This window comes from Streptopelia decaocto (assembly GCF_964273445.1).
Source record: "Streptopelia decaocto genome assembly, chromosome: 14".
Taxonomy (NCBI): domain Eukaryota; kingdom Metazoa; phylum Chordata; class Aves; order Columbiformes; family Columbidae; genus Streptopelia; species Streptopelia decaocto.
The window spans coordinates 1,672,149-1,697,546 of NC_138669.1; the positions used below are offsets into that span (position 1 = coordinate 1,672,149).

The 25,398-nt window shown below is 47.5% G+C and overlaps 1 protein-coding gene across 1 annotated transcript in view; it reads right to left on the minus strand.

The window, feature by feature from the left end:
• The window catches only part of TOX2 (TOX high mobility group box family member 2), a 130,828-nt gene that overhangs the window by 38,047 nt on the left and 67,383 nt on the right, over positions 1–25,398 (minus strand). Inside the window, exon 3 of the mRNA XM_082065367.1 lies at positions 13,984–14,229. Coding sequence (XP_081921493.1) covers positions 13,984–14,229 — 246 coding nt within the window. The remainder of the gene's footprint in view (positions 1–13,983; positions 14,230–25,398) is intronic.

The window sequence follows — 25,398 nt, forward strand, 5'->3', positions numbered from 1 at the left end:
GCCTTGTAAAACAGCACGGCAGAGCCGCGGATGCTGAGCCACAAAAGGACGGCCAAAATCAACCGTGCTCTGGGTGGGACGGGGATCTCTAATCCACCTTGCGAACTCCCCGACACAGTCTGGACAGGTCCCTGCCACAACCAGGACTCCACCAGTTCAGTCTTTGCTTTTGTAGAAGGTTTAAAAAACCCTTTTTCTTTCTGTCTTTGCCTCCACTGTTTGGATTTCACCCTTAGGGCAACTCGTGTTTAGATGCTCTGTAGCTGCTGTAGAGTATCTGTTGTAGAGCATCTGTTGGCCACCATGGAGGGGCTGAATTTCTGCCAGCAAAGGACAGCTGCTGAGGAAGCAAGGGACCCCCTGCAAGGGGACAAAGCAGAGCTGGAAGTGTTTGGTCCTCTCAGTGAGTTGGTGGGAGGGAGATAACAGGATGACCCATGAGTACAGACCATTCTGTCCTTTATTTTGCAGCGCAGAATGCATTAAAATCAAACTGCTTCTTCAGCTATAGCTCCTGGCATCTAAGACACCCCACTGAGAGCCCTGTAGTCACTTCTAGGGCCATAAAGACAATTCTGTCTCTTTGCTATAGACGGGGTTCTTAGGGACATGGTTTAGTGCCAGATTTAGGTTATGGTTGGACCTGATGATCTTAAGGGTCTCTTCCAACCAAAATGATTCTATCATTCTATGATTCTATTCCCTTTTCTCGCTCTAACACCTCCAATCACCCCAAATGTATCCACCACGTGCCAGGAGAAGGCATGTTCTTCCCAGCTTGCCAGTCACCCCATGATCTCCACTTGCTCTGCTAAGATGGGAGGGGGATCGGTCAATGGGGGGAACTGTGTCCAACGCAGCCCCAAGCTGCACGATGCCCACCATGGGGCTGCCGATGCTGGCCACTATGTACCTACCTTTGGAATCCAACTTGAAAGCAATAATTACCCAAAAGCAGCAGGTTTCAGGTAAAACAACAGCAGGGGCGCTCTGCCCCGCGTGCAGTGCTGCCGGTGGCCAAGGAGCAGATCCCGCTCCCTCCAACCACACCACGGTGTTTAAGAGCCGCCTTCTGACGGTTACAGGACATCTCGATCCATAATGAGAAATGCCCACTGCAAGAGAGATAAGTAAGAAATATAACACTGCAATTTCTACGGATGTTGAAGAATTGCAGCAATACGCTTCTCCCTCTGTTGCGCGGCCGTTCGGAGAGACCAAACAATTTCCATGGTGTAAACAGAAGGTTCCTAATGGGATTCTGCAGAGCTGGGAGACAAATATAACAGCCACGCAGAGCATTAAGGAATGCTTTCCAGCAGAGCCAAAGTGAAACACTCGGACATATAACATTACCAACTGGCTCACTGCCATGCATCAGATGCAGAAACATTTTTCTCTTTCTGTGACAAGCTGTATCTGCAGCAATCATTATAATTTCTCTTGACATTGCATCCCACACCTCTTCACAGAGGCGGGACTCAAGGAGCATCCTTCATTTAAATGGCAACTTTGATTTTTCTGGGCGATGGCAATGTAAAGTGATTCAGCCTGTACCACTAAAGCAGGAGAGAGGACTGACGGGAACTGGGTTTTTCAGGGTGTGTTTCACAGGCTCAACACTTTTTGGTCTCATAGGGGTTCTGAATTTGGCAGCTGGACCCATCCAGACTCACACCCACCCCACCGCTAAAATACAGGTGGAGATTTGGGGTGCTCATTGAAGAAAGGGAAATCTGACTCAAGGTTCCTGTTTGTGTTCCACCACCCTCTACATTGACAGCAAACCCCACCAAGTCCACAGGCGGGAGAAAACTCCTCCAAAAAGGCAGGATTACCCTTTATATTTACCAGCTGAGGAAATCTCACCTCCCAATCAGAAACCATTTCTCCCTTCACTCCAAGAGACCGGCCGCATGGCTGAGGTAGCTCTTTGATCTCCTCATTGCATAACAAAGCCTGTTTCAGTGTATTATTTTTATTGTAAGCACTTTCTGCTATTTGCCTCTAAAGAACGGCTCCCATCTAAATAATACAAAGACTTACTCGACGTGCACACACCTACAGCAGCGAACAGTCAGAACAGTCATCGCAACCTCTACAGCTGAAACAAAAGCCATGGAAATTTCCATCCTTTTGTGTTCTCCTGCCCCGGGCACGCGCTGGCGGCCGCTGAGATGTGGGGACGGCACCAACGCTGCCTTCCAAAGCAGGCACCGCAGCGCCATTTGGGGATGAAACTTCTGGAAAGGCCATTGGAAGAAAGGCATGTATGGCAGCACGTGTGCTGATGTGAAACGAGCCTCGAATTGCACAGACCCTCCTCGTCAGCAAGGAAAATCCAGGGAGATGAGTAATTGCCGGAGCAGGTTAGTGCAACCTGGTAACATGCAAACAGGAGGCAAGTGACAGCTAAGAGATAAACATGATTGATCTAAGGGATAAGGGCAATTAAAGATGGGCCGCAACATTGATCAAAATGTGGAAGATGGATGGCAAGGAGTTGCCAGACACGCTAGTTTGGTGGGATAACTGACAACAGACAGTTTTTCCCATATCCAAGTTGCTGCTGACTAAGGCTGGCAAAAAATATTCCATTTACAGCTGCCTGACGCACTTCCAAAAAGGACCTGGTGTTGCGTTATGATGTGGGGTGTAAACACGAGTGGGAGCACGAGGACTGGACAGCGCAGCAGAGGTTACGATGTGAATTTAAAACCATCGCTTCCCTTTCAGAGGCTCTGCCACGGGGTGCAGACCCACACTCACCACATCTCCTCCTTATTCCCCAGGAAACAAGTGCACATCGCAAAGAAGGGAGCACGGCACAGTATGGAAAGGACAGCAAACGAGGGGAATATATGGCACAAGCAGCCCTGGGGATGGAGGGAGCTCTGTCTCTTTGGCGAAGCCACCTTCCCCGCATTAGTCCATCACCGTCACTCCAGAGAGGTGGCAATGACAGCTCAGCTTCATTTTGCTCCCCCCCTCTCCAACAGAAGTGCCAAGCAGTGGAACAGGATGCGGGACACGGCACGGAGACACAGCTTTGGAGATCATTGCTGCCTGGAACTTGTTCTACTTTCCTATGCGTGACCCAAACATAAAGAAGTTCTCAGATAACCTGCATCATTGAGCCACGTGCACAAAACAAGGCACAAAGATGTGTTTTGGGGAGGGTGGCAGCAGATTCTGGTTGACCAGCTGCAAGAGGGTTGAGCACATCCAGTAAGAGGCTGAGGAAGAAGAAACTGCAGCTCTCGCAGTGCCGTACATACGTCCAGCCCAGGCTGCGGGGAAGCACACATCTTGGTGAGCAGAGTCTCTGGAAACAGCCGCGTTAACTTTACTTACTTTTCTTAAAGTGGTTGTGGTCTCTGAGGTCCAAATGGGACCCGAAACCATTGGGCCAAAGACCACCAACGTTTAAGCAAAGATGGTCTGATAAGGTTTATCTCCTGCTGCAACTGAAGGCAAAAATTTGTAATGGCCCAATGCGAGGGCAGCTCTGACACTTTCTGTTAGCTGACTGGTCCGTCTTTTGATCTTTTCTTTGACAAACTTTCCTACATTTTGACAAATTGTGATAGGAGGGGAGGAGACGGCAGAGACAGACCCCAAATACAGCAGAGCCCGAGCGGCACCGTCCCCAGCGCCCGGGCCAAGGACAACGGTGGGCGATCGGCCACGCGGGGGGACCCCTTCCCCAAAGCCACGTCCCAGACTCCAAAGAAACTCTCTTCCAGATCTCGAATTCAGTTTTCAAGGCATGTTCTCATTTGCAGGACTTTTTTTGATGTGGGCAAAACGCATTTTTAACCACCCAGAAAAATGGTTGAAGTGGGGTCATTCGCTAAGAAGGGGAAAAATGCCATCCTGCAGGAATACACACGCTAAATCTAAAGGGATAAAACGAGGCTAAGTAACACACATCCATCTGCATGTCTGTGTGCCAGAAACAAACACATCTCAAGATCAGAATCAGTTCTTAAGAAAGATCCATCCCATACTTTGAGCATATTTACGCCAATTATTTTATATTGTTCTGAAAACCTCTTTCATGCCATATTTATCTTATCTGCTACTGTAATTCACAGGTTTTATTTTTCACTATATTTTTAATTTATATCATGTTTTATTTATACTACTGTCTTTTATGAAACCCCAAATTTCAAAACTGACATAAGCATTACACACATAAAATAGACTTCTTATTATCAGCATGGCAGAGGAGACAAAAAATGACAGGAATAAATCTTAGGTTTTATGTTGGCGAGATGTTCTGCAAAGTAAGTGACATTCCTCAGCAATACAAATTGTACATTAAAAGATCATTTTCAGAGCATGATACCAGCTATGGAGTGCAGCACCATTACGCAAAGTAATATCAAAGCTGTGCTTTAGCAAATGCTGGTTTTATGTTGTACTAGTTTGGCATCAAGATCGCATCAGGTCTTGTGAGTAGACTTTGGAGTGATTAAGTTTGCTGTGCACAAAAGCCAGTTATTTGGCAAACTGTCAACAAGGCGTAATTGATATTTTAATTACACTGCTAATAAATACACGCTGTTCACAACGAGCCTCCTCATTGCTGTTACACAAACTGTGTTTATAGCGCCGATTATTGTTCCAAAAAAGTTTGCTTAAACGCAAACTTAAATGCAACTGGTAAATATTTTAAGCTGCTACAAAAGCAAACCAAAGGCTCAACGGCAGGCAATGCGCAAACAAAAAGGACCATCTCACCTGACATATGTTCCGGGGTAACGTGCACCCTCCCTGCGGTTACGGCACGGTTATTTTATGGCTGATAAAGCGACTCTTTAACTGGTGGGACTGTCCCGGAGCCACCGGCTTATCAGAAAGATAGTGACCAACTCAACGAGAGGAAAGGAAAGATTAGGAGAATGAACTTCTGTGCAATAGTGAAAAGGTGCAGAACGACCAGATTGCCACGTGGAATCAGTGGTAACACCACCCCGGGATGGGACCTGCTGTCCTTCCAGCAAGTGATGAGGAGGGGGAGACAAGGACCCAGTTTGCAGAGCAAAAGGAAAAGAGACACGGACCAGAGAGACACTTGGACAGACAGACCGACACACACACCTTGGCTCCCGCTGCGCCAGACCCTTCCAGCGTGGTACATGGGGTGCTGTAGGTAAGAGCTGATTTAACGCATTCTTACAGCCCCTTGTAATGGGACAGAAAGAAAAGGGTGGACATGAGAGCGTAGCAGTAGCTGCAGCACAAAGGAGGATGGATGATGGAAGAAGTCTCAATTAGGGGTGTGCTGAACAGGGTGTGTGGGCATGAGAACACCGTGTTTTACAGGCAGCAGATCTCCTGTGAACCTCTGGCTACTACTTTGTGCCTGTGTATTATTTTTCTGTCTTGCCTCCATAGGTATTAAGTTCTCCAAGGCAGCAGTATCTCCTCCCTGTAGGTTTTGCACTGTGTCAAGCACCTGTGGCTCTGGCCCAGGTATGTCTAATATACATGACATTACAGTTGTAACAGGACGTAACAATAACAACAATAATAATAGTGATGCAATAATATAGAGCAAAAGTAATTTATAGGTGAATATTATGGAAAATCTCCTAAGGGTGAGACCTACTACAAGACACAGCAATCCCACACAACTCGTGCTTTGAGAGGTGCCGGGTGGAATTTGTCACATGGAGGCAGGATCCCCCAGGCAAAACTCCATCAGCGCTGGCAGAAGCCTGCAGAGCAATGGGGGACCTCTGCTCCCCCCCAGGGAACACCAAGCGCTGTGTGTATCGCAGGTCTCAGCGCTCAGCTCCATACAGGTGCGCCAAAGGGAAACTGGGCTTGAATCCATCAGTTAGGCCCTTCAACCACCCATAAAATGTGGAGGCTGCAATCAAGCCTCTTTTCTCAGAAGATCTGGGCTGTCAGGAGCAGGCTGTCTGCAGAGGGAAAAGCCACTTTATAAAGGACCAAGGAGGAGATACGTGAAGACACGAACCAGAGCGGTTCTTTGCCTTCTTCCATTCCCTTGTCTGGGGAGTAAGATCTTGTATTACTGAGCAAAACCCACATTGTTTTTTTCTCAGCTATCGCAACACTTCACTTCTGTGAAAAGTCACGACACTTTACTTTCCTGTGTCTGAGAAACAGGATATTCACGGTGAACCCAAGCACCAGCCACACAAGCACTCTGGTAGGAGCTTGGTCCCTTGGGTTCCCTCTTCACATGCACAGGTCCTCGTAAGCTCTGCTGCTCTCTGAGCTCTCACAGAGTTGGGACCCTCCTGTGACTCCCATCACCCCGATTCCCTCCTCGCAGTCCTTGGCAGGGACCACGCAGAAGCATCTGCGCCAGTGATGTGAACAGAGGGGCTGCTGCTCTGCAGGGAGCTTGCACTGGGATGACTGGGAAGCGGTGGGACCTCTCCCACAGAAGAAGAGCTGGACATGAGGAAGACATTGTTTATGGTGAGGGTGGTGAGAGCCTGGCCCAGGGTGCCCAGAGAGGTGGTGGATGAACCGTCCCTGGAGACATCCCAGGCCAGGCTGGACGGGGCTCTGAGCACCCTGAGCTGGTGAAGATGTCCCTGCTCATGGCAGGAGGAGAACTGGATGAGCTTTAATGTCCCTTCCAACCCAAAGTGTTCTGTGATTCTAAGAGGATCCACATTGCCACCAGCTCTGCACCTGCATCTCCATCACCAGCCACTGCTCTGTGGGCACAGGCAGGAGCAGCACGTTCCCGCTCTCCCGAACACAGAAAGCTCAGCCACGACCGCTTAAACTTCAGAAAGTAACTATCAATATGTGCCCCTTGCTCTGAGAAAGCGTGTTTTTTAAATACACATGAGAACAGTTTGCTCTTTGATTGGGAATCTTGTCTCCCAGGTTCTGACCTGGAGTGAAATTTTATGACCGAGCGATAAAGCTCGGGGGGAGCTGTGGAGGGGAGGGGGCTTTCAAATGGAAATGCCAACAGATACTTAAAGCCAGAAGCATGTGTGGGTGTTGCTAAATTAAGCTCACAAGTAGGTGGGGCAAATGCCTTAAACGAGTTTGCAAAGGTAAAATAACGTTCATTAAAAATAGAAAAACAACTGAAAAAATACCCTTTGTATTCAACTTCACACTCGTACATCATAATGTTCCAGTAAAAGCCCATTTTCCCTTGAGATAATAAAAGAATTGAATTTTTCCTTATCGGTCATCTATTTTTCTAGCTAAAGCTATTACTCCCTCTCTGCGGTTGCTAGGCAACAAGAAATATTAATAGCAGCTTTTATTAGCTTAGCTTTAGCAGTGGAGTACCAGAATGAGAAAATGGAAAACATAAATGTGTTACATAAATCTTTCAACCTTTCAGGGTTTGTGTTAGTCTCTGTTTTCATAATGATTTATTGAAGTGATGGTTCATTTATGAGAAAAAGGAGTGTGAAATAAGAAAACGGAACATTACCCTGAAGGACTGTTTGAAAATAAATAATTATAGGAGGTGAAGAAAAGCTGTTTAAAACCATTTTTCTGAGTTTTATAAAATTTAAAAAGACATATTTCTTTCATTTATTGCCTCTGAGAAAAACACTAGCAGGGAATTGCAAACAGGGCTCTGCTTAATACAAAGAAATCCTCATGTATGGTTGTATTATGACTATTTCCCACCAAGGGCTCATATTCCGGAGTTTAGTTTTTAAATACCGAACCATTAATAAGCAGAAAGCTAAATTAGTCAAAGCCTAAAGCACACAACACAAAATTGCCAGTGCAAACTTACTCGGGACGGAAACACGGGGAACTCGGCGAAGTTTTTGCTACAGGGGACGTGCTGCCGACTGCCGCTCTTGTTTGTGTATTTATTACAGCTCCTCCGACGAGCTTGAGCTTGCTCTAAAGGGCACTGCTGCATGTACACTGCATTATTTTAAAGAACTTACTTTAACAAGCAGCACTTTAAAATTATTAAAATATTGATGTATTGGAAGTATTTTGCAACAACGTGGAAGTTGTATTGTCTACTGGGGTCACAGAATCACAGAATCCCAGAATGTCAGGGGTTGAAGGGCCCTGGAAAGCTCATCCAGTGCAATCCCCCCATGGAGCAGGAACACCCAGATGAGGTGACACAGGAAGGTGTCCAGGGGGTTGGAATGTCTGCAGAGGAGACTCCACAACCTCCCTGGGCAGCCTGGGCCAGGCTCTGCCACCCTCACCGGGAACAAGTTTCTTCTCAAATTTAAGTGGAACCTCTTGTGTTCCAGTTTGCACCCACTGCCCCTTGTCCTGTCACTGGTTGTCACCAGAAGAGCCTGGCTCCATCCTCCTGACACTCCCCCTTTCCATACTGATCCCCATGAACGAGTCCCCCCTCAGTCTCCTCTTGTCCAGCTCCAGAGCCCCAGCTCCCTCAGCCTTTCCTCACCCGGGAGATGCTCCACTCCCTGCAGCATCTTTGTTGCCCTACGCTGGACTCTCTCCAGCAGTGTGTTTCCAACAACTTAGACAAAAGGCTGCACATCTTACTGGGCTTTTGTGCCAACATCTAATTAGTTGCTTTCTTACACGCTCTATTGGAAAACTTCCAACACGTGCCAGCTCTGTCCAGCCACGTCCAACCGCGCTGCCTGCAGCCGCGCACCCTGACCGGGTGCTGTCCAGGGCAAATCGCTGTGATTTCCCTTGACTCCGGCCCAGGCTGTAAATAACAAAAGCTGCTGCGTTTGGTGAGGAGCAGCAGTTCTGGAAAGGATGGAGGCTGGTGAGGAACTCACAGAGCCAGGAGGTCTGGCCAGGGGAATGGTCTTGCAACCTGCTTGCAGGAAACCTCATTCCAAGTCTTCTGGTGGGCACCAGAGAGGATTATGCTTCTTGGAGCCTTACGCCATCCACACAGCCTTGGCACACAACCTCAGCTCTAGCAAGGGGCTACTCTTCCTTTCCACTGATCACGAGGCAGATGGGAAATTGTACCAGCACCAGTGTGGCCAGTAGGACCAGGGCAGTGACCGTCTCCTGTACTGGTCACTGCTGAGGCCACATCTCGAATCCTGGGGTCAGTTTTGGGCCCCTCACACCAAGAAAGGCCTTGAGATGCTGGAGCGAGTTGAGAGAAGGGAACAGAGCTGGTGAGGGGCTGGAGCACAAGTGTGATGGGAGCGGCTGAGGGACCTGGGGGGTTCAGCTGGAGAACAGGAGCTGAGGGGAGACCTTCTGATCTCTGACCTGCCTGAAAGGAGCTTGGAGCCAGGGGGGTCGGGCTCTGCTCCCCAGGAACAAGCGCCAGGAGCAGAGGAAGCGGCCTCAAGTTGCGCCAGGGGAGGCTTGGATGTGGGGAACAATTTCTTCCCCAAAGGGCTGTGGGGCATTGGAACAGGCTGCCCAGGGCAGTGCTGGAGTCACCAGCCCTGGAGGGTTGGACAGACGGACATGAGGTTCTCAGGACATGGGGCAGTGCCAGAGTTAGGTTAATGGTTTGACTTGATGATCTTGAGGGTCTTTTCCAACCAAAACGATTCTATGATTCTATGATTAGTTCTGCTGTTCCTCAGCAAGGCCCCATAGCATTGGGAAACAGCTGTTCAGGTTGCACAGTCAACCAGCTCTTCATGAATTTCAGAGTTGCACTCATCCTTGGTACTACAACTGATCTCCCATTTACCCTTTACTCTTTCCCCTCTACATAAGCAAGTTCCACAGGTAACTAGAAATCTAATATTTTTACATCAAGTGGTTTTTTGCCACTGGGATTTCTAATATTTTTCAAATAATCTGTTTCCACTCAAAAAAACAAAATGAAGAACTTCTAGGCTATGGCTGCAGCCTTTTTACACTTGCATCAGTGAGCAAAAAAAGGTTATCCCACTGAGCTCCAGGAACTGTTGGCACTTTTAAAATAGTCACTGAGATCTCCCATCATGAGAAGCACCAGGGAGATGCAGACACGGGGCCGGCTGCCAGTGCCTCCCATCAAACTCCACATTCCTGCTACGAAGCCAATGTTTGCTCCGAACAGCTGCCACTTGTCCACCATGATGCTTCCCCCATGCAAAAATATACGGTTCTGCTCTAAATTCACACGGCTGTGGCAGAGCAGGAAGGGAGCAGGAAGGGAGCAGGAAAGGAGCAGGAAGGGAGCAGGAAGGGAGCAGGAAAGGAGCAGGAAGGGAGCAGGAAAGGAGCAGGAAAGGAGCAGAGCCCCACAACACACTCCTTGGGAAAACAGATTTTCCAGTATTCCCCAGCATGGCAATGTCCTTTGGCTGGGCTTGGAGAACCATAAAGTATCAGGGTTTCTGAGCAGGGGTGGTGGGCTCCTGTCAGTGCTGTCCCCCCCTGACCAGGGGCTCCCAGTTCCCCCCAGACCAGCACAGCACCCAGGTACTGGGGACCATCCCACCTGACAACCAGAGATACCCCCAGCCCGCTCAGCCGCTATCTAATATTTATGGAAATATGTTTGCGCTGCATTGGAGATTCTTGGGCTCTGACCTTGATCGCCCTTTGTTTCTGTCAAATATGTTCTGCCAAATCCCTTCTGAAATCTCATTTATTCACAGCAGCTCCATAACCCAGCAGGCACCCCACCTCGCTGGCAATGGTCACTGATTCACGGCGTTTCTCTGTCCCCTCCCCTCCTTTCCCCCATGTCCCCGTGGCCCCCAGCCCCACTGTGGCTCCAGCCCAGCAGGTCTCCTTGTGGATCCCTGGAAGGCTCAGCAGTTGCTTGTCGGCACCATAACACTGTTGGGATGCTCACAGTGCGCAACATCATCCTCTTTCCAAGGAAAACATTGTTTTCCTCTTTGATTATTTTTTCCAAAATATTCCCATTTCTCAATGACAACCACATCTCTCCTTTTTTCTTCCCCTCCTGCCATTCCTCCTCTTTCCTTTCTCTTCTCCCATAGCAAAAGAGAGGATAGTAGAAGAACAATTCCGCTGTATTAATTTTCTGCTTGTCATCCACACAAACAATAACACGTCTTCCCCAGAGGAGCCAGCCCTGCCCCTTCCCCAGCCTCCCTGCACCCCATCCGTCCCCCAACGCCATGTCTTCTGCCATCTCTTTGCCTACTCTTGCCCACCCACCCCCGCTCCTCTCCTCCCCAGCTCCCTGCCCCACACCCTCAGGCTCGGAAATCTCCCCTGACCTCTAAAAACCGACGGGGCCAAAAGAAAATAATAAGGAACTAAAGTGACAGGAACAGGAGTGAAGAACAGCGTGATGTAAATGTAGACGTGGTTCATGGGGCAGAGCAAGGTGAGCTGGTGGCATGGAGGATGCTCTGGAGGATGGTGATACAGGGACAATGAAACAGAGGTGACAGTGGTTTTGTTTTTGCCCCATCAGGGTACTGCTCCTTTGCTCAAATGAGGGAATCGAGCTCCTGGCACCCCAGGGATGGGCTGGAGCCGGGAGCAGGGTCTGGCACACAGCAAATCCACCTTGGCTCTCCAGCTCTCGTCCTGCTGTGGGGATCGATTTAAACTCGCCCTGGCTCAGTGTTCATCTGCATAATGGGAGCAGCAGCCTCCTCCATCGCAGAGGCGCTGGGAGGTTAATCCAATCTAAGGATAATGTTGGGACATCCCAGGACAAGAGAAACACCGAAGGGGACAACCACGTGCACCTGTATTTTCCTTATTCATTCTTGAGCTGTAGAGGAAAATACCAATCCCCAATGTTGTCAGCGAGTCCTGCCTCATGTCTTCTCAGCAACTTGATATTTCTTCATGAAGATGCCTTAAATAAACCCCAAGGCTCACGCTACTTTTTTAGCGGAAAAGTCTAACCATGTCTAAACATTTGACGTTGAATTGTTTGCCATTTGTCACTGTATTCAAACCAAAAGACATGACGCTGCTCCCACTGCCGCTAATAGAATTACATGTGCGTGGCGGGACGAACGCTGCTCTCATGGGCTGGTACCGGAGTAAGGGAGGGCCCTATTTGGGCATCCGAAAAGGAAAAGGACTAGAAGGTGTTACCTTTCAGCAGGAAAAGTCTCATTGCATGGAAAATTCAGGGTTCACTGGATTTTTTATTTTCATGGTAAGGGGCAAACAAATCTTAATCTCTCTATTCTATGTTTACAGCCCACTAAGCCCCCTTCTTATCTCCTCTGGCTCAGTCCTGATTTATTGTCACGATGCTGCATTTGTAAACCAGTACCATAAAGTAAGAAAGAGAACATTTCCCAAGGACTACTCCAAAATAAATTATTTCAGATATACAGAAGCTGCTTAATAAATCCCACTATTCTTGTTTCTTTAGGTATTTTAGAAAGTGATTTATAAGTGCAATATCACCTCTCAAAAATGAGACAATCAACACAGGATAAAATTATCGTGTTATGAAAATAGGGGTCAGACAAAGGGGCTGTGCTTTAAATTAAACCAGGGAAAAATATTTCATGCGAAATTGACTCTTTTTGTCTCCGAAATGAATGTTTTAATCACCTAAGAACCTAAAAGCTAACACAGCGGCCTGAGTAATATTTAATTCCATAGAAATATGCCTGTGTTCAATATTGATGGGCAGAACATGATGTTTTTCTTAAACACATTAACAATGAAGCCTGGAGATGCATCGGGACTTCAGAAAGCCTTGGGATTTTCCCTGGGTAAGATATAATATTCCATTTAAATATTTAGATATCGCTACCTTTCAGACCGTTATCTATCCAAGCAATCAACACCAAATGCTCTCCAGCTCGCGCAGTGGCAGACGCGCAGGCTATCGAAGCAAAATTAACTCTGTTTGATATTGATGCCTTCCAACGACACCCATGAAAATCAATGATCTTAGAGAGAAACAATGTAGAAAACTAACCATAGGGCTAAATCTGCTAAAGAGGAAAATATTATTAAACAGCACCAGTATTAACTCAATACCACTGTCAAAATAAAGTCATAACCTTTCCTCGGTGCTGCTGACACAGAAGCGTCGTAAGGTCTAATTAGCCCTGAAGTTTCTTCCCAGAGCTGCACTTTACTTCATTATCCCTGCCTTATTTATTCCTACAGAAGAGTCATTTGAAACTTCGCGAGGTATCCCCTTGCCACGGCGCGAGCCAAGAGGCAATTTGAGTTGGCAAGTGAGCGAGGGATCTTGTTCCCCCTGAAATCCATAGGGCGGCTTTCCCTTCATGGAGCATCCGTGCTGCTCCTGCTCCCGCCACCGGGGCCACCCTGGCAGCAGGACACCAGGGTGACAGGCTGGGGGCTTCTCCCAGCTGGGAAAGGACACAGGACATGGGGGACATGAACCAGGGCTTCAGCTGGCCACCCTGTTCACCCTGGAGAAGAGAAGCTCCAGGGAGACCTTATTGTGGCCTTTCTGTACTTAAAAGGGGTCGAGAAGAAAGATGAGGACAGACTTTTTAGAAGGGCCTGTTATGATAGGACAAGGGGTGATGGTTTTAAACTAAAGGAGGGAGATTCAGGTTGGACACGAGGAAGGAATTGTTGGCCCTGAGGGTGGTGAGAGCCTGGCCCAGGTTCCCAGAGAGGTGGTGGCTGAACCATCCCTGAGACATCCCAGGCCAGGCTGGACGGGGTCTGAGCACCCTGAGCTGGTGAACATGTCCCTGCTCATGGCGGGGGGGGCACTGGGGAGCTGGGAAGGTCCCTCCAACCCAAACTATTCCATGATTCTATGACTTTCACAGAGGGTCGGAGCACAGGCACTTTGCTCACTTCAGTGAGGATATTATGTACACAGAGAAAAACAACATTCCTTCTTGCTCTTGAGTGGTTAATAAGGTTCAGGAAGACACCAAACTACAAACATAAAATTGCCACCATGAGCACGGCCATGCAGGTGACTGCAGTGTCTGTCACTGCATCCCAGCCCTGGCAGGGCTGTGTCACCAGCTCTTCCCAACCCACACTGCAAACATGTCATCATGAACATCCTCCTACATTCAACTGCACTCAGAACAGGACACACGGAGAAGCTTTAGCAAAAGATGGTAAGTGAGGATCGTCACTGACCGTGGGTAGCTGGCTGGAGAGAAGATGCCCATCCTGACTCAACATGTTGGAGACCATGATGGCCGGCAGGTCCATGTTCTGGTAGGGGTACGCGGGGATCAGGCTGTTCGGAGGGAGGCCGTGGCACAGGGAGTGAAATCCAGCTTCATGGTCCACCAAGTGCAGGAGGGAAGGGTCGGGGAGATTAGGAGGCGTTATGGGAGGGATCTCATAGTCTTCGTTACTCTCATTCTGACCATTATAAGTCTAAAACACAAAAAAAAAGACATTCTACAATGTACCACTGCCTTGTTGCTTCAGCAAAGTGATTATTTGTATAAGAAACACAAAAGCACATTTCAGTGAAAACTGTGGTGGTGTTTTTTTAAGGAAAAAGGCAACTCCAGCCCCGGATACCAGCAGGTCCTAAATATGTAGGAGCCAGGTAGCGAGTGCGGCACCACTGCAGTGCCTGTCCGGGACACCTCAGAGCCCTCTGGGCTCCTGTGCTGCTCCCCTCTCCCACGCCACATCCCTCCAGCACATCTCTAGTTGGCCAAAACCTGAGCAGAAACCTCCACGCCTGCATTGGAACCAGCCAAGTGATGCTCACAGGGCCCACGGCCGCTTCCCAACCACCTGCTGCATTTTTAAGGGAAAGCCCCTCTCTGGGCACCCAGCTCGGCTCCTACAGTATCTACAGTTTGTGGTTTCAAGAGTTTTTACAAGAGTTAGCTCTGTCGAACAAAATTCCCGTTGATTCCTCACAAACTCTGGCACAGAAGCTAAAACCAGGGAGAGCCATTTGGAAACACAGCCACCGCATGTTTTTTAAATCCTTTAAGGAAAGCCTGCATGACTCCCCCACACATGGAGATTTGTCCTTCCTTATATCCTCATCCAAATATTATTTGTTCACCTCCCCACCCATGTTCCCTCAAGGAAACCGCGAACACCAGAGATTTCTAGGAGAAAGGACATGCTATTGCACCTGTGCAATCACTCTCACTCCACACAAAAACCTATTTGCTTCATAATATAAGTGTGAATCTACCCCAAATTATTAACTATCAAAGCAGAATATAAGTCTCTGTCAGAAGAGGCTTATTCTAAACGTCTACTGTTTCACATATTATTATAGCATATGAAATTCTGATTAGCCATAGTATTATACACACGGATTTTAAGCTGAATTTCCCAGATCACCTAGTTTCATGGTTGGATTTTGACTTAATACTTGATTTAAGAGCAAAACCCCAGATGTGTGCAAAACCAGTTAAGCACTGTAGGCTTTATTAATCCATTGCCCCAGAGCTGACACTCGGATCCATGCCCTTCATCACCCCAGCCTGCAGGGAAGCAAACCCCTAATAAAACAGAAGAAAACCCACGTTTAACCAGCATACAGAAGTCAATGGGAGAGGCAGTGGGGAGCAGGGAGGTATCTGGACCCTTCACGTTCACCTGAGATTCCCACTGCCTGTGGGGAAATATGAGGATGCAAGAAATACAAGACGGAGCCTGGGCTGAGACAGCTCTGGTCTAACAGTCATTGTTCAGGGGAAATTCAAGCCCAGCTATTTTTCCAGCCAGCTTCTGTCTAGGAGCGGTATTATACAGAGAAGGCAGGGGCTGGGAGGATGTACACAACGGCAGACAGATCCCATTTAATACATCGAATAGTTAGGTTTCTGTTTGAGCTACGCATGCTGAGGTACACCGATTCTTCCCCAGTTATTTAAGAGGATTTCACTCCATGCTTTACGGAAAGGGATTTAAATAAATCATTGCACAGCAAACTTGTTCCTCCAACGGGTTTATTTTGCTATCAGGTATATAAGCAAGTGGCTTTGCTTCGCTTAACTAAATTATGTAAAACCCACTCAAAGTTTCCTAAAGCTCTCTTCAAAACTACAAGTTCCTTGTGTTGCTGCAGAGGAGCTCACTGAAGGGCTTTGAGGTGGTTTTGCAAGGAGGGCGAAAGGCCCTTTGCCCTGCTCACCCCCCCCACGGTTCTGCCTCTGCTCTATTCAGCTGGGGGGGGAAAGACCTGTTTAAATCACAAAGCTTTCCGAATAGCTACAGTATTGTGCAGACATATCGAAATTACAATCAAAGCTGTACACAATCAAAATCAGATTAGACAATATCCAATCAACATAATCAGACTCCGCGCCTGCCAGCTTTTACACCCTATCGCTGCGAACAATTTTCCAAAGCAAGCCACGTTTATTCTATTTTAAATAGATCTATTTTAAATAGATCACTAGAAAGATAAGGAAGGGAGATTAGACAGACAGACACTCAAAAAGGTGGGAAAGGGGGGTGATTTATTGTCACGCACGGTGTCTATTGACATGTCGGAGGTGACATATCTGTCCCACAAAAGGTGGTCTCACACCATGTACACAAAAGCCGTCATCTCAAACCCTCGGACAGTATCACCCAACATTCCTTTCTACCAGCATGTGGGCTACGCTGCGGATCATATTTTCTATTCTTATGTTAATATGAATTAAATTAAACAGCCAATTATATGTTATAAGGATACATTACAAATTAGCCTAGTGAGCCGGCCTGAACCCATTCATCCCACCGCGACTCCAAACGCGGGCGCAGAGAAGCTTGCTGGCTAAAAGGCTGCCCGTTACGGCACACAAAAAACCACGGAAGATCTAGGGTTTTCCACCATCCAGCAGATGACAGTTATTGCGATTACACATCATTCCTCTTTCCATTCAAACACTGAAATCAGCTGAAACAACAAGCCTCTTCTTGCAAACCCTCTCCCGGCTCGCAGCGCAGGGCAGGCAGGAGCTGCTGGGAGCATCCAAGCCCTGCTGCTGCCTGCGGGATGGAGCAACCGGAGCCAGCCACCCACGCTCTCAGGAGAGGAGGACAGTGCTGCCCTGTCCAAAACACTCTACAGGCGGTCAGCACCACCTCTTCAGTGTGAGTGGTACTAATCATAGAGGACATGACTTGACCAAGGATCTGGGAAACTGTTCTCCTCAGCAGCCTGGCAAATGTCCAGTGACCCCAGTTCTCCACTGAGTCATGTTCTGTGCGATTATCCACAAGGAGCCAGGAGTTGCAGCCAAGCATTGATTCAGAGAAGTATTATTCACAGTGAGAAGGATAGAGATTTGCAGTATTATTGCAGGTAAATATTTGTCCTGTCAAATAACATTCAACAGTAAATATAAGCCTAAGAGAGAACATTTGTTCTTGGTAAGGAACAAGGAAATACGTAGGCTGGTGTGATCCGTCCCACCCCAATCATCCAGATGACACAAAATGCCATGTTGAGAGAAGATCTTTAGCCATATAAAGAGGAAAAGAGTTCAAACACAATGAATAAGCAAAACTCAAAGCTTAATGAAGGCAAGTTATCCCGTATTTCCTTGAAAGTCTCCAAACTGCTCTCCCACCATACACATTACTCAGCACAGCCACAATTATATTTGCAAGATGGGGATTTTAATACATTTCTCCAGCACGTGAACCACAGAGGTTTTCTGCTCAGCGCAAAGCACTGAATCCAAGAGGACAGAAACGGTAGTTCAGGTGGCAGGAGAAGGCTGAAGTCACTTAAATGTTGCTCACTAAAGAGAAATGCTGTGGGGTCAGCAAGGGGAGCAGCGCGGTGCTCGCCGCGGGGGTGCGGACCCTTTTGGCTCCACGTCTCGAGGGGCCGTGCTGGGGGCCGCGCTGGCACCTGTGACTCCCACAGCCCCGTGCCAAGGAGTGAAGGAGCGCTGATTTTCCGCGTCAGCAGCTCTGCGGCTTAGCAATGGAAATTGATTTGCCTCATCTTCGCACACGGAGATGCGGCGTGTGAATAGCAGGGCCAATGAATTACTGGGGTAGAGTTGGATAAATACTGTAAGGAAGTATTTATTAAGTCAATCACATACAATCTACAAATTGTCTTTGAAGCGTTCCCGTCCTCTTTTACATTTATTTTCACATGCTCAGGTTTTTGACTAAGGAATGCAGTTGAAAAGGGAAAAATTAGTTCTTGCAGGAACACAAACGTGCGTTGGAAGTGTCTGCACCATCACCAGCAACAGGCAGCCCCAGCGGGAAGGTTGGGAGCGCAGCAGAGCGACGGGAGGGCTCGGCTCTGCCTGCCTCTCTGCTCCTCTGCCACACCTGTAGTAGCGGGTTTTAAATCCTGAACAAATATCGGTTGACCCAAAGAGCAACCACGCACCTCCACACTCCCCATTTCCCCGCGTTTCCTCCTCTCGTTGCCCCGATGCAGCCTGTGCTATGACAACCAGAGCAGAGAGCCAACCCCAGCGTGACCGCACGGCTTCGCCTTGAACCCAGCTGGGTGTTTGCCTTCTAACTTTACCTGAGCTGACCTTGTCCCGTCTCCGACAGACACAAATCCCGTGCAATAACGCAGCCACAGGCCTTCCAAAAGCTGAGCCTGCTGGGTGGTTTCAAGCAAATTTGATGGTGCGCATGTAAAAATAAAAGTCTCTTAGTTTCTACAAGTTTCATAAAACCACGTGCACAGAAGGGAGATAAAAGGGTCCTAAACATTCTTAGAAGCATAGAAACATTTAGGTTGGAAGAGAGACTTAAGATCATCGAGTCAAACCATAACCCAACTCTAGCACTAACTCACGTCCCTAAGAACCTCATCTCTGTGTCTGTCCAACCCCTCCAGGGATGGTGACTCCAGCACTGCCCTGGGCAGCCTGTTCCAATGCCCCACAGCCCTTTGGGGAAGAAATTGTTCCCCAGATCCAACCTCAGCCTCCCCTGGCACAACTTGAGGCCGTTTCTTCTCCTTCTGTCTTGCTTGCCCTAATAATCTGTGATCTCCTTGGCCAGTTGCTACAGCAGCAAAAGGACGGTGGTGCCGTGGTGCTCAGCAGGATGGGGACTGTGAAGGGAACCAGCCAGCAATATTCAGAGGGAATGGAAAATCTCAGTTCACTCCAAAAGATGAAGTTTTGGGAGGCATGCACCTAAATCTGCTGCTCACCGGAGAGGGTTTTGTTGTTGTTATTTTACATGCTACTGAAGCCAGAAACCATTCTTACGGCTCTCTGGCCTCAATCTGCCCATTGGTACCTCATTTGTGCCGGTGGAAATAAAAACCAGGGTGCCAGTTATTCATAACCATCAGGATGATGGACAATGCCTGAGATTCAACCTGGATACGGACTCACTGGTGGCTGTGGCTGAGTGGAGTGGTGACGGTCCCTGCGCTGTCCCCTCAGATACAGCCCAACAGGGCTCCTCGGGATTCATATCACACACGTGTGCATTTCTGCTGCATCCCTTTCGATGTAAATAACAGCTTACAGCCAGTTTTTATATTGTCCAAGCTGTGGCTGACCTGCATCACCACTTCACCCAAAAAAAGGCTAAAAATAATAGAGTTCTATGAACAATTTACAGCAAAAGAAATCAGTCCTATTGTAGGGTTTTAAAAAGGCTCCCATCTCCCTCTCTCCCCCTATGTTTTTTTTAATCAGTACCTTATCCAGAACTGGAATCCTGTCAAGAATAGTGGATAGCACAGAACTATAACTTCTTATTATGTGTATAGTGATTTTATGAATTCAGTGGGGAATGAAATGCAATTTTGTCAGACTTGTCTGTGTTCATAATGACCAAGTCAAATTAATCATCGTGGATAATACTCCTGTGTCAGCCATTCAAGAGATTTTTTAATAGAATTTTTCTGATTCATGTCTTGCAGTACATCAGATCTGTAGTAATGCAGGCACTTCTAAAAATCAGTGCAATTATGGCTTCTTGTTGGCCTGTCATTTTCCTGGAATAAAAATGTCTCTGCAAAAGTCATATACTGTACATAAACCAAAATGGAAAACAAAAATATAGTTACAATTAAGCTTGATTTTTTTCTAAAGATTTAATATCTTTTCGAGGCCATTATTTACGGCCGGTATATAAGGCTACAATGCACGATGCTGAAGATGGACTGGTTTATCACAACACATACCAATTTTGTCCCGGTTGTCATTCTTCCTTTGATTGCCCTATGAGTTAGTGTTTTTTGCAGGCGTGGAAATGACTGTCCCACAGAACAAACAGGGGATTGGTAATAGGCTTGCAGTCAAATTATTGTGTTTATTAAAAATGTAGCCAGGAAAGCCCATACAGATCCCAAAGGGCTATTGTTCAGGAAAACCTCTGGTTCAAGAAAAGGTTACAGTTACCATAAAGGCAGATATACATGCGTGGAAGCAGCAGTGCAGCATGCAATGGCATATAGAGGATTCGTAATGCTGCGTTTATCCTTCTGGGGAATAGAGAGACAGACCTCTAACTCCCCAGGGACACCGACAAAAATGAGTTTTGGAAGTAGTTACCCCCAGAAATAAAGAGAAAGAAAAATGTCATCTGCCTCAGAGATCTCAGCCTTCCTCCTTTCATTGCATGGCAGCAGCTGCCTTGTGCGGGAGCCCAGGGAAGGACCGTGAGAGCCACAGCATGTCCCAAAGAGAGCTCCACCTGAACCTGCTGGCACCACTGACCCTCCAGATCCACCTTCTCACACCACCGAGTACATCCTGTGGACAAAAGCTCTCAAAACCGCTCACAGGGAGGAATGGAAACCCACAATCACATACTGTCCTCCCAAAAACTCAAGACCCATGTAGGCAACCAGAGCAGCAGCTCGGTTGGTCAAACATGCTGACCTGAAAATTGGCCAATACTAGCATTTTGGAGGAGATGTAAAAATCCCTAATGAACAATTATGGGAGCTCTTCAGAAAACACAACAATTCATCCCTCCTTTTTACCTACCTTATCTGGTTTTATCATCCTTCCACCTCCTTGCATCTCTATCATGTTCTTGACATCAACATCTAGTTCCCTGGCCTCCTAACAAAACTGGCCCAAACCTATCACAGAATCCCAGGATGTCAGGGGTTGAAGGGCCCTGGAAAGCTCATCCAGTGCAATCCCCCCATGGAGCAGGAACACCCAGCTGAGGTTACACAGGAAGGTGTCCAGGCGGGTTGGAATGTCTGCACAGAAGGAGACTCCACAACCCCCTGGGCAGCCTGGGCCAGGCTCTGACACCCTCACCGGGAACAAGTTTCTTCTCATCTTTACGTGGAACCTCCTGTGTTCCCGTTTGTACCCATTGCCCCTTGTCTTATCATTGGTTGTCACTGTGCACATTTGCTGTTGTTACTTCTCTGAAATGCCATTTTCACAAGACAGCGTGTCCAGGCCCCATGCTGTCCTGATCCACGCTGTCCTATTCACGTTGCGGCACAAGTGGAGGTGCTGCCTCTGGACCCCCATCTCCAGCTCTGCAGGCTGAACTCCGTATGGCAACACCACGTCCCTATAACAAAGACCTTCAACTTCCAGATAAGCAGATGGGATATTAAGGTTCAAAGTCTGCTGACAGCGCTTTCAGAAGCATCCAATATTGGCTTATGCAAATGTCAGCAATAACCAGAGCTCCTGAAAACTCTTTGTTGAATCTTCACAAGCAGGGTCAGGGCTGTAAGACACATTTCATGCGTAGAAGCCCCTGGATCACCCACAGTAATATCTAGCTTCACCGATGTTTTAGTTACTTACCCACACTAAGGAGAAAATGGTTTCATTTTGCTACGTGTTTTTGTGGCTGTTCTTCCCTATTAGTTTCAAAGCAAACGTGCCAGCGCTCCAGGGAAAGCGAGGAGATGTGCAAGCTCCTCTCCACATCGGCAAAGCGCAGCCTGTCAGCTGCCTCACAATCAGCCTCCTTAAAATTGTTTGTAATGATTTTTGCTTGTTTTTAAAAGATATTGAAGGGATTGTACATCCAGTGAGAATGGAGCCCATGAGGATCTAAAATTAGACTGGCTGGGCCAGACTAATATAACCTCTTTCCTTTCCTAGTATCTCGTCTGGAAGCGAATACAAGGAATACGATAATATTCTACTCAAGAATACCATGTATTTCTGGGAATTATTTGAGGAGTACAGATTATACATAATTGCCTTTTTTGTCTCATGGCATACTGAACTTGCATAATAAGATCAGTGCACTTCACAGAAATTCATTGTTGGACTGCACGGATTGGGTATTTTGTGTGGAGCCAAGGGTACATTATATAATGATGTATAATGCACTGTAAGCAGGTCAAGAGATAAGGCGGCCTGAAAACAGTAATGGAGTGCATGCAAGGAAGAATTAGTAGAAAGCACTCTAAGAAATTAATTCAGCCTGGATTCAATCTACCCAGAGCAGGAAGGCAACTATATTCTGTACCATACTTGTCCCCTTTCGGTTGTCATCTCAGAGAATATTTCCCTTATGCTCAAAATGGAAGGTGTGGGGTTAAGGGATTAAAAAAGCCTTTGTGTCGCTCTTTGGATGGATGATTTGTGGGAAGTTTTTCAGGATTTTATCTCAAAGGATATGATGTCCTGCACGTGGCCAGCAGAGCCATGCACTGCTGCAGGTACTGCAGCAAACGCTGCTTGACCTGGAGGTCTGCAGCAAGGTCCTCCAGCAAAGCCGTAACGGCAACACGACCCGTCTCCAATTAAGTCCTTTTTTTCCTCCCAGATGTGCCCTAAATAATTTTTCCCCCCTCTCCTCAGCAAAGACAATTTTTCAATTGAAGCCCTCTGCCCATGATCCTGGCCCAAGCCTAAGAAGCCTCAGCAAAACTGATCATCAGCAGTAACAGCTCTTGGCACTCTCGCCTACAAAGCAAGGCTATCAGCCGGATGAAATCACAAACTGGGGCAGCCCCAGTACGTTTGCTGAATTTCTAGTCATTTAATGTGAACCAGGCCAGCGGCTGCAGGATCAGGCCAGAACCTTTGAAGCCCAAAGCATCGCTCACCACAAATGCACTCAGATTTGAGCCCACGCGCGCCCCAAGTCACACTTGGGACCCCAAAACAAATTGACGAGAAAAATACTTATATTGAAAAACCCCACAGAAGCACTGCTCCCCCCATCACCCAGATTTCACAGAATCCCAGAACGTCAGGGGTTGAAGGGCCCTGGAAAGCTCATCCAGTGCAATCCCCCATGGAGCAGGAACACCCAGACGAGGTTACACAGGAAGGTGTCCAGGCGGGTTGGAATGTCTGCACAGAAGGAGACTCCACAACCCCCTGGGCAGCCTGGGCCAGGCTCTGACACCCTCACCGGGAACAAGTTTCTTCTCAAATTTAAGTGGAACCTCCTGTGTTCCAGTTTGCACCCATTGCCCCTTGTCCTGTCACTGGTTGTCACCAGAAGAGCCTGGCTCCATCCTCCTGACACTCCCCCTTTCCATATTGATCCCCAGGAATGAGTCCCCCCTCAGTCTCCTCTTGTCCAGCTCCAGAGCCCCAGCTCCCTCAGCCTTTCCTCACACGGGAGATGCTCCACTCCCTGCAGCATCTTGGTGGCTGCGCTGGACTCTCTCCAGCAGTTCCCTGTCCTGCTGGAACTGAGGGGCCACAACTGGACACAATATTCCAGGTGTGGTCTCCCCAGGCAGAGCAGAGGGGCAGGAGAACCTCTCTGACCTACTGACCACCCCCTTCTAACCCACCCCAGGTACCATTGGCCTGACGTGTCTCATTAGCACGAGGGAGGCAGGGATGTGGGGAGAGCCTGCATAATGCGGTACAATCCAGCACCTCCCCCGGGTGCCCGGCTGCTGCAGAAGCAATTTCACAGCTCATCATCTATTATGAGATTAAAATAATTTTTTTTTTCCTCCCGTGAAGTATTAATAAATTGTGCAGGCAGCCCAGAGTTAGTGCCATTTACACAAATGGTAGTGAATCACCCACCTAGTTATTTCTTAATGGATTGAGTATCTGTGTTCCTCCTTATCCTGTAATTTAAAAAAAACTAAATACACAAAGCTGTTTATTTGCCTCATCAGATCCCAAGCCAGTTTTTATTAAGCTTGGGGATGCCGGGACGGCAGCAGAGCTGCCCCAGCACTTTATGAACAAACAATACCAAAACATCCCCATCGATCAATATGAAAGAGAAAATGCACTACAAAACAGCCCAAGCCCTCCCAGAATTCACTTCCTTTCCATTCTGGGGGCAAAACTCACTGAGGCATTGCTGATATAATGTGGCTTCCTTGGTACATACAGAGAAGATGTATAAAGCTGCAGTCAGAGCACCGCTAATGGCTCTTTGAACATCCCTGCTTCATTACGGTATCAGACAAAGTAGACATGTTTAATGTTTAAGCTTCCAACGACAAACGCCTTCAGCAAATAAGTTTTATGTATTTATTCAGTGCTTCTTAAGCACGTGTTGCCTTAGCAGCTAAGGAGCTGCTTACCTTTTTTTTTTTCTTTAGTTTATTAAAATTAAGAACATGTCAATGCTTTGCAAAGTGCCATCTTCCTCCCTCCCCTCTCTCCTCTTTATCCCCGAGAGGAGCTTGAAATCCTTTACCAGTCCATCCACCGCAAAACATTTCAGACTGACAGGAAGTTGCCGAAATGGGAAAAGGAAATTAACTGAAATCACCAGCGCAATAAATCACCTCTCATGTTGTCCCAAAGACCCCCAGCCCCAGAACCTGGCCCCAGTGCCAAAGCCGGATACATCTGAGCCAGCTCTGCCAAAGCAAACCCTGAGGTGAGACAAGAGCATCAACCTGATATCACCCTCAGCAATGGGGTTTGGGCAGGTGCCGCCTCCACAGCCAGGGCAGGGAATGTCCGTCTGCAGCTAAGCCTGACCTGGTTTGGGCTGCTCAAAGGAGATATTAAAGGTTACCGATTGGATTAGGATGCCTGACTACTTGCAGACCCTAAATATGCAAAACTCATCAACATGTCAGTCCTCCCAGCCCACAAGATAATCACCTGGGACCTCTCTCTTATCTCCTTTGCATTTCCTGAGCTTCTGAGCACCAACAATTACAAACTTTGCTCCACAATGCCAAGTGCAAGAGTTTTATTCATTTACTCTCTTATCCGAAGCAGAAGGTGTCACGTCACAAGAGCACAAAGGTGCCGGGCTGTTAGGGAAAGCACAAAGCACCAAGAGACTCATGACAAAATTGTGAGAAGTGTAACATGGCGCTTGGCCAAGCACCCAAATCCCCAGCGGAGCTGTGAAAATCTCAGCCTTACGCCTCCAATATGTGAATTTTGGGAAACAAACAGATTTTATGTTTAACAATTTTAACTTTTTTTTTTTTTTCTTTAATAAAAACAGGCTTATGTATGGTATCTAAAAATAAAGTCGGGAACACACACACACACCACTGTGAGGGGCCCATCTATGTCGTAAATCACAGACACTCATCAAATACCGTCTAAAGCGTTAAGCAACCCCGACAAAAAGAATAGCTAGAATAGGTACCATCCTTTCAGGAAGAAGGCAAAAAAGAAAACCTTCAAATTAACAATCAAAATAGCAATGTTTCCCTCAGGTAACAGCAACTCTCCATCTAGAAGG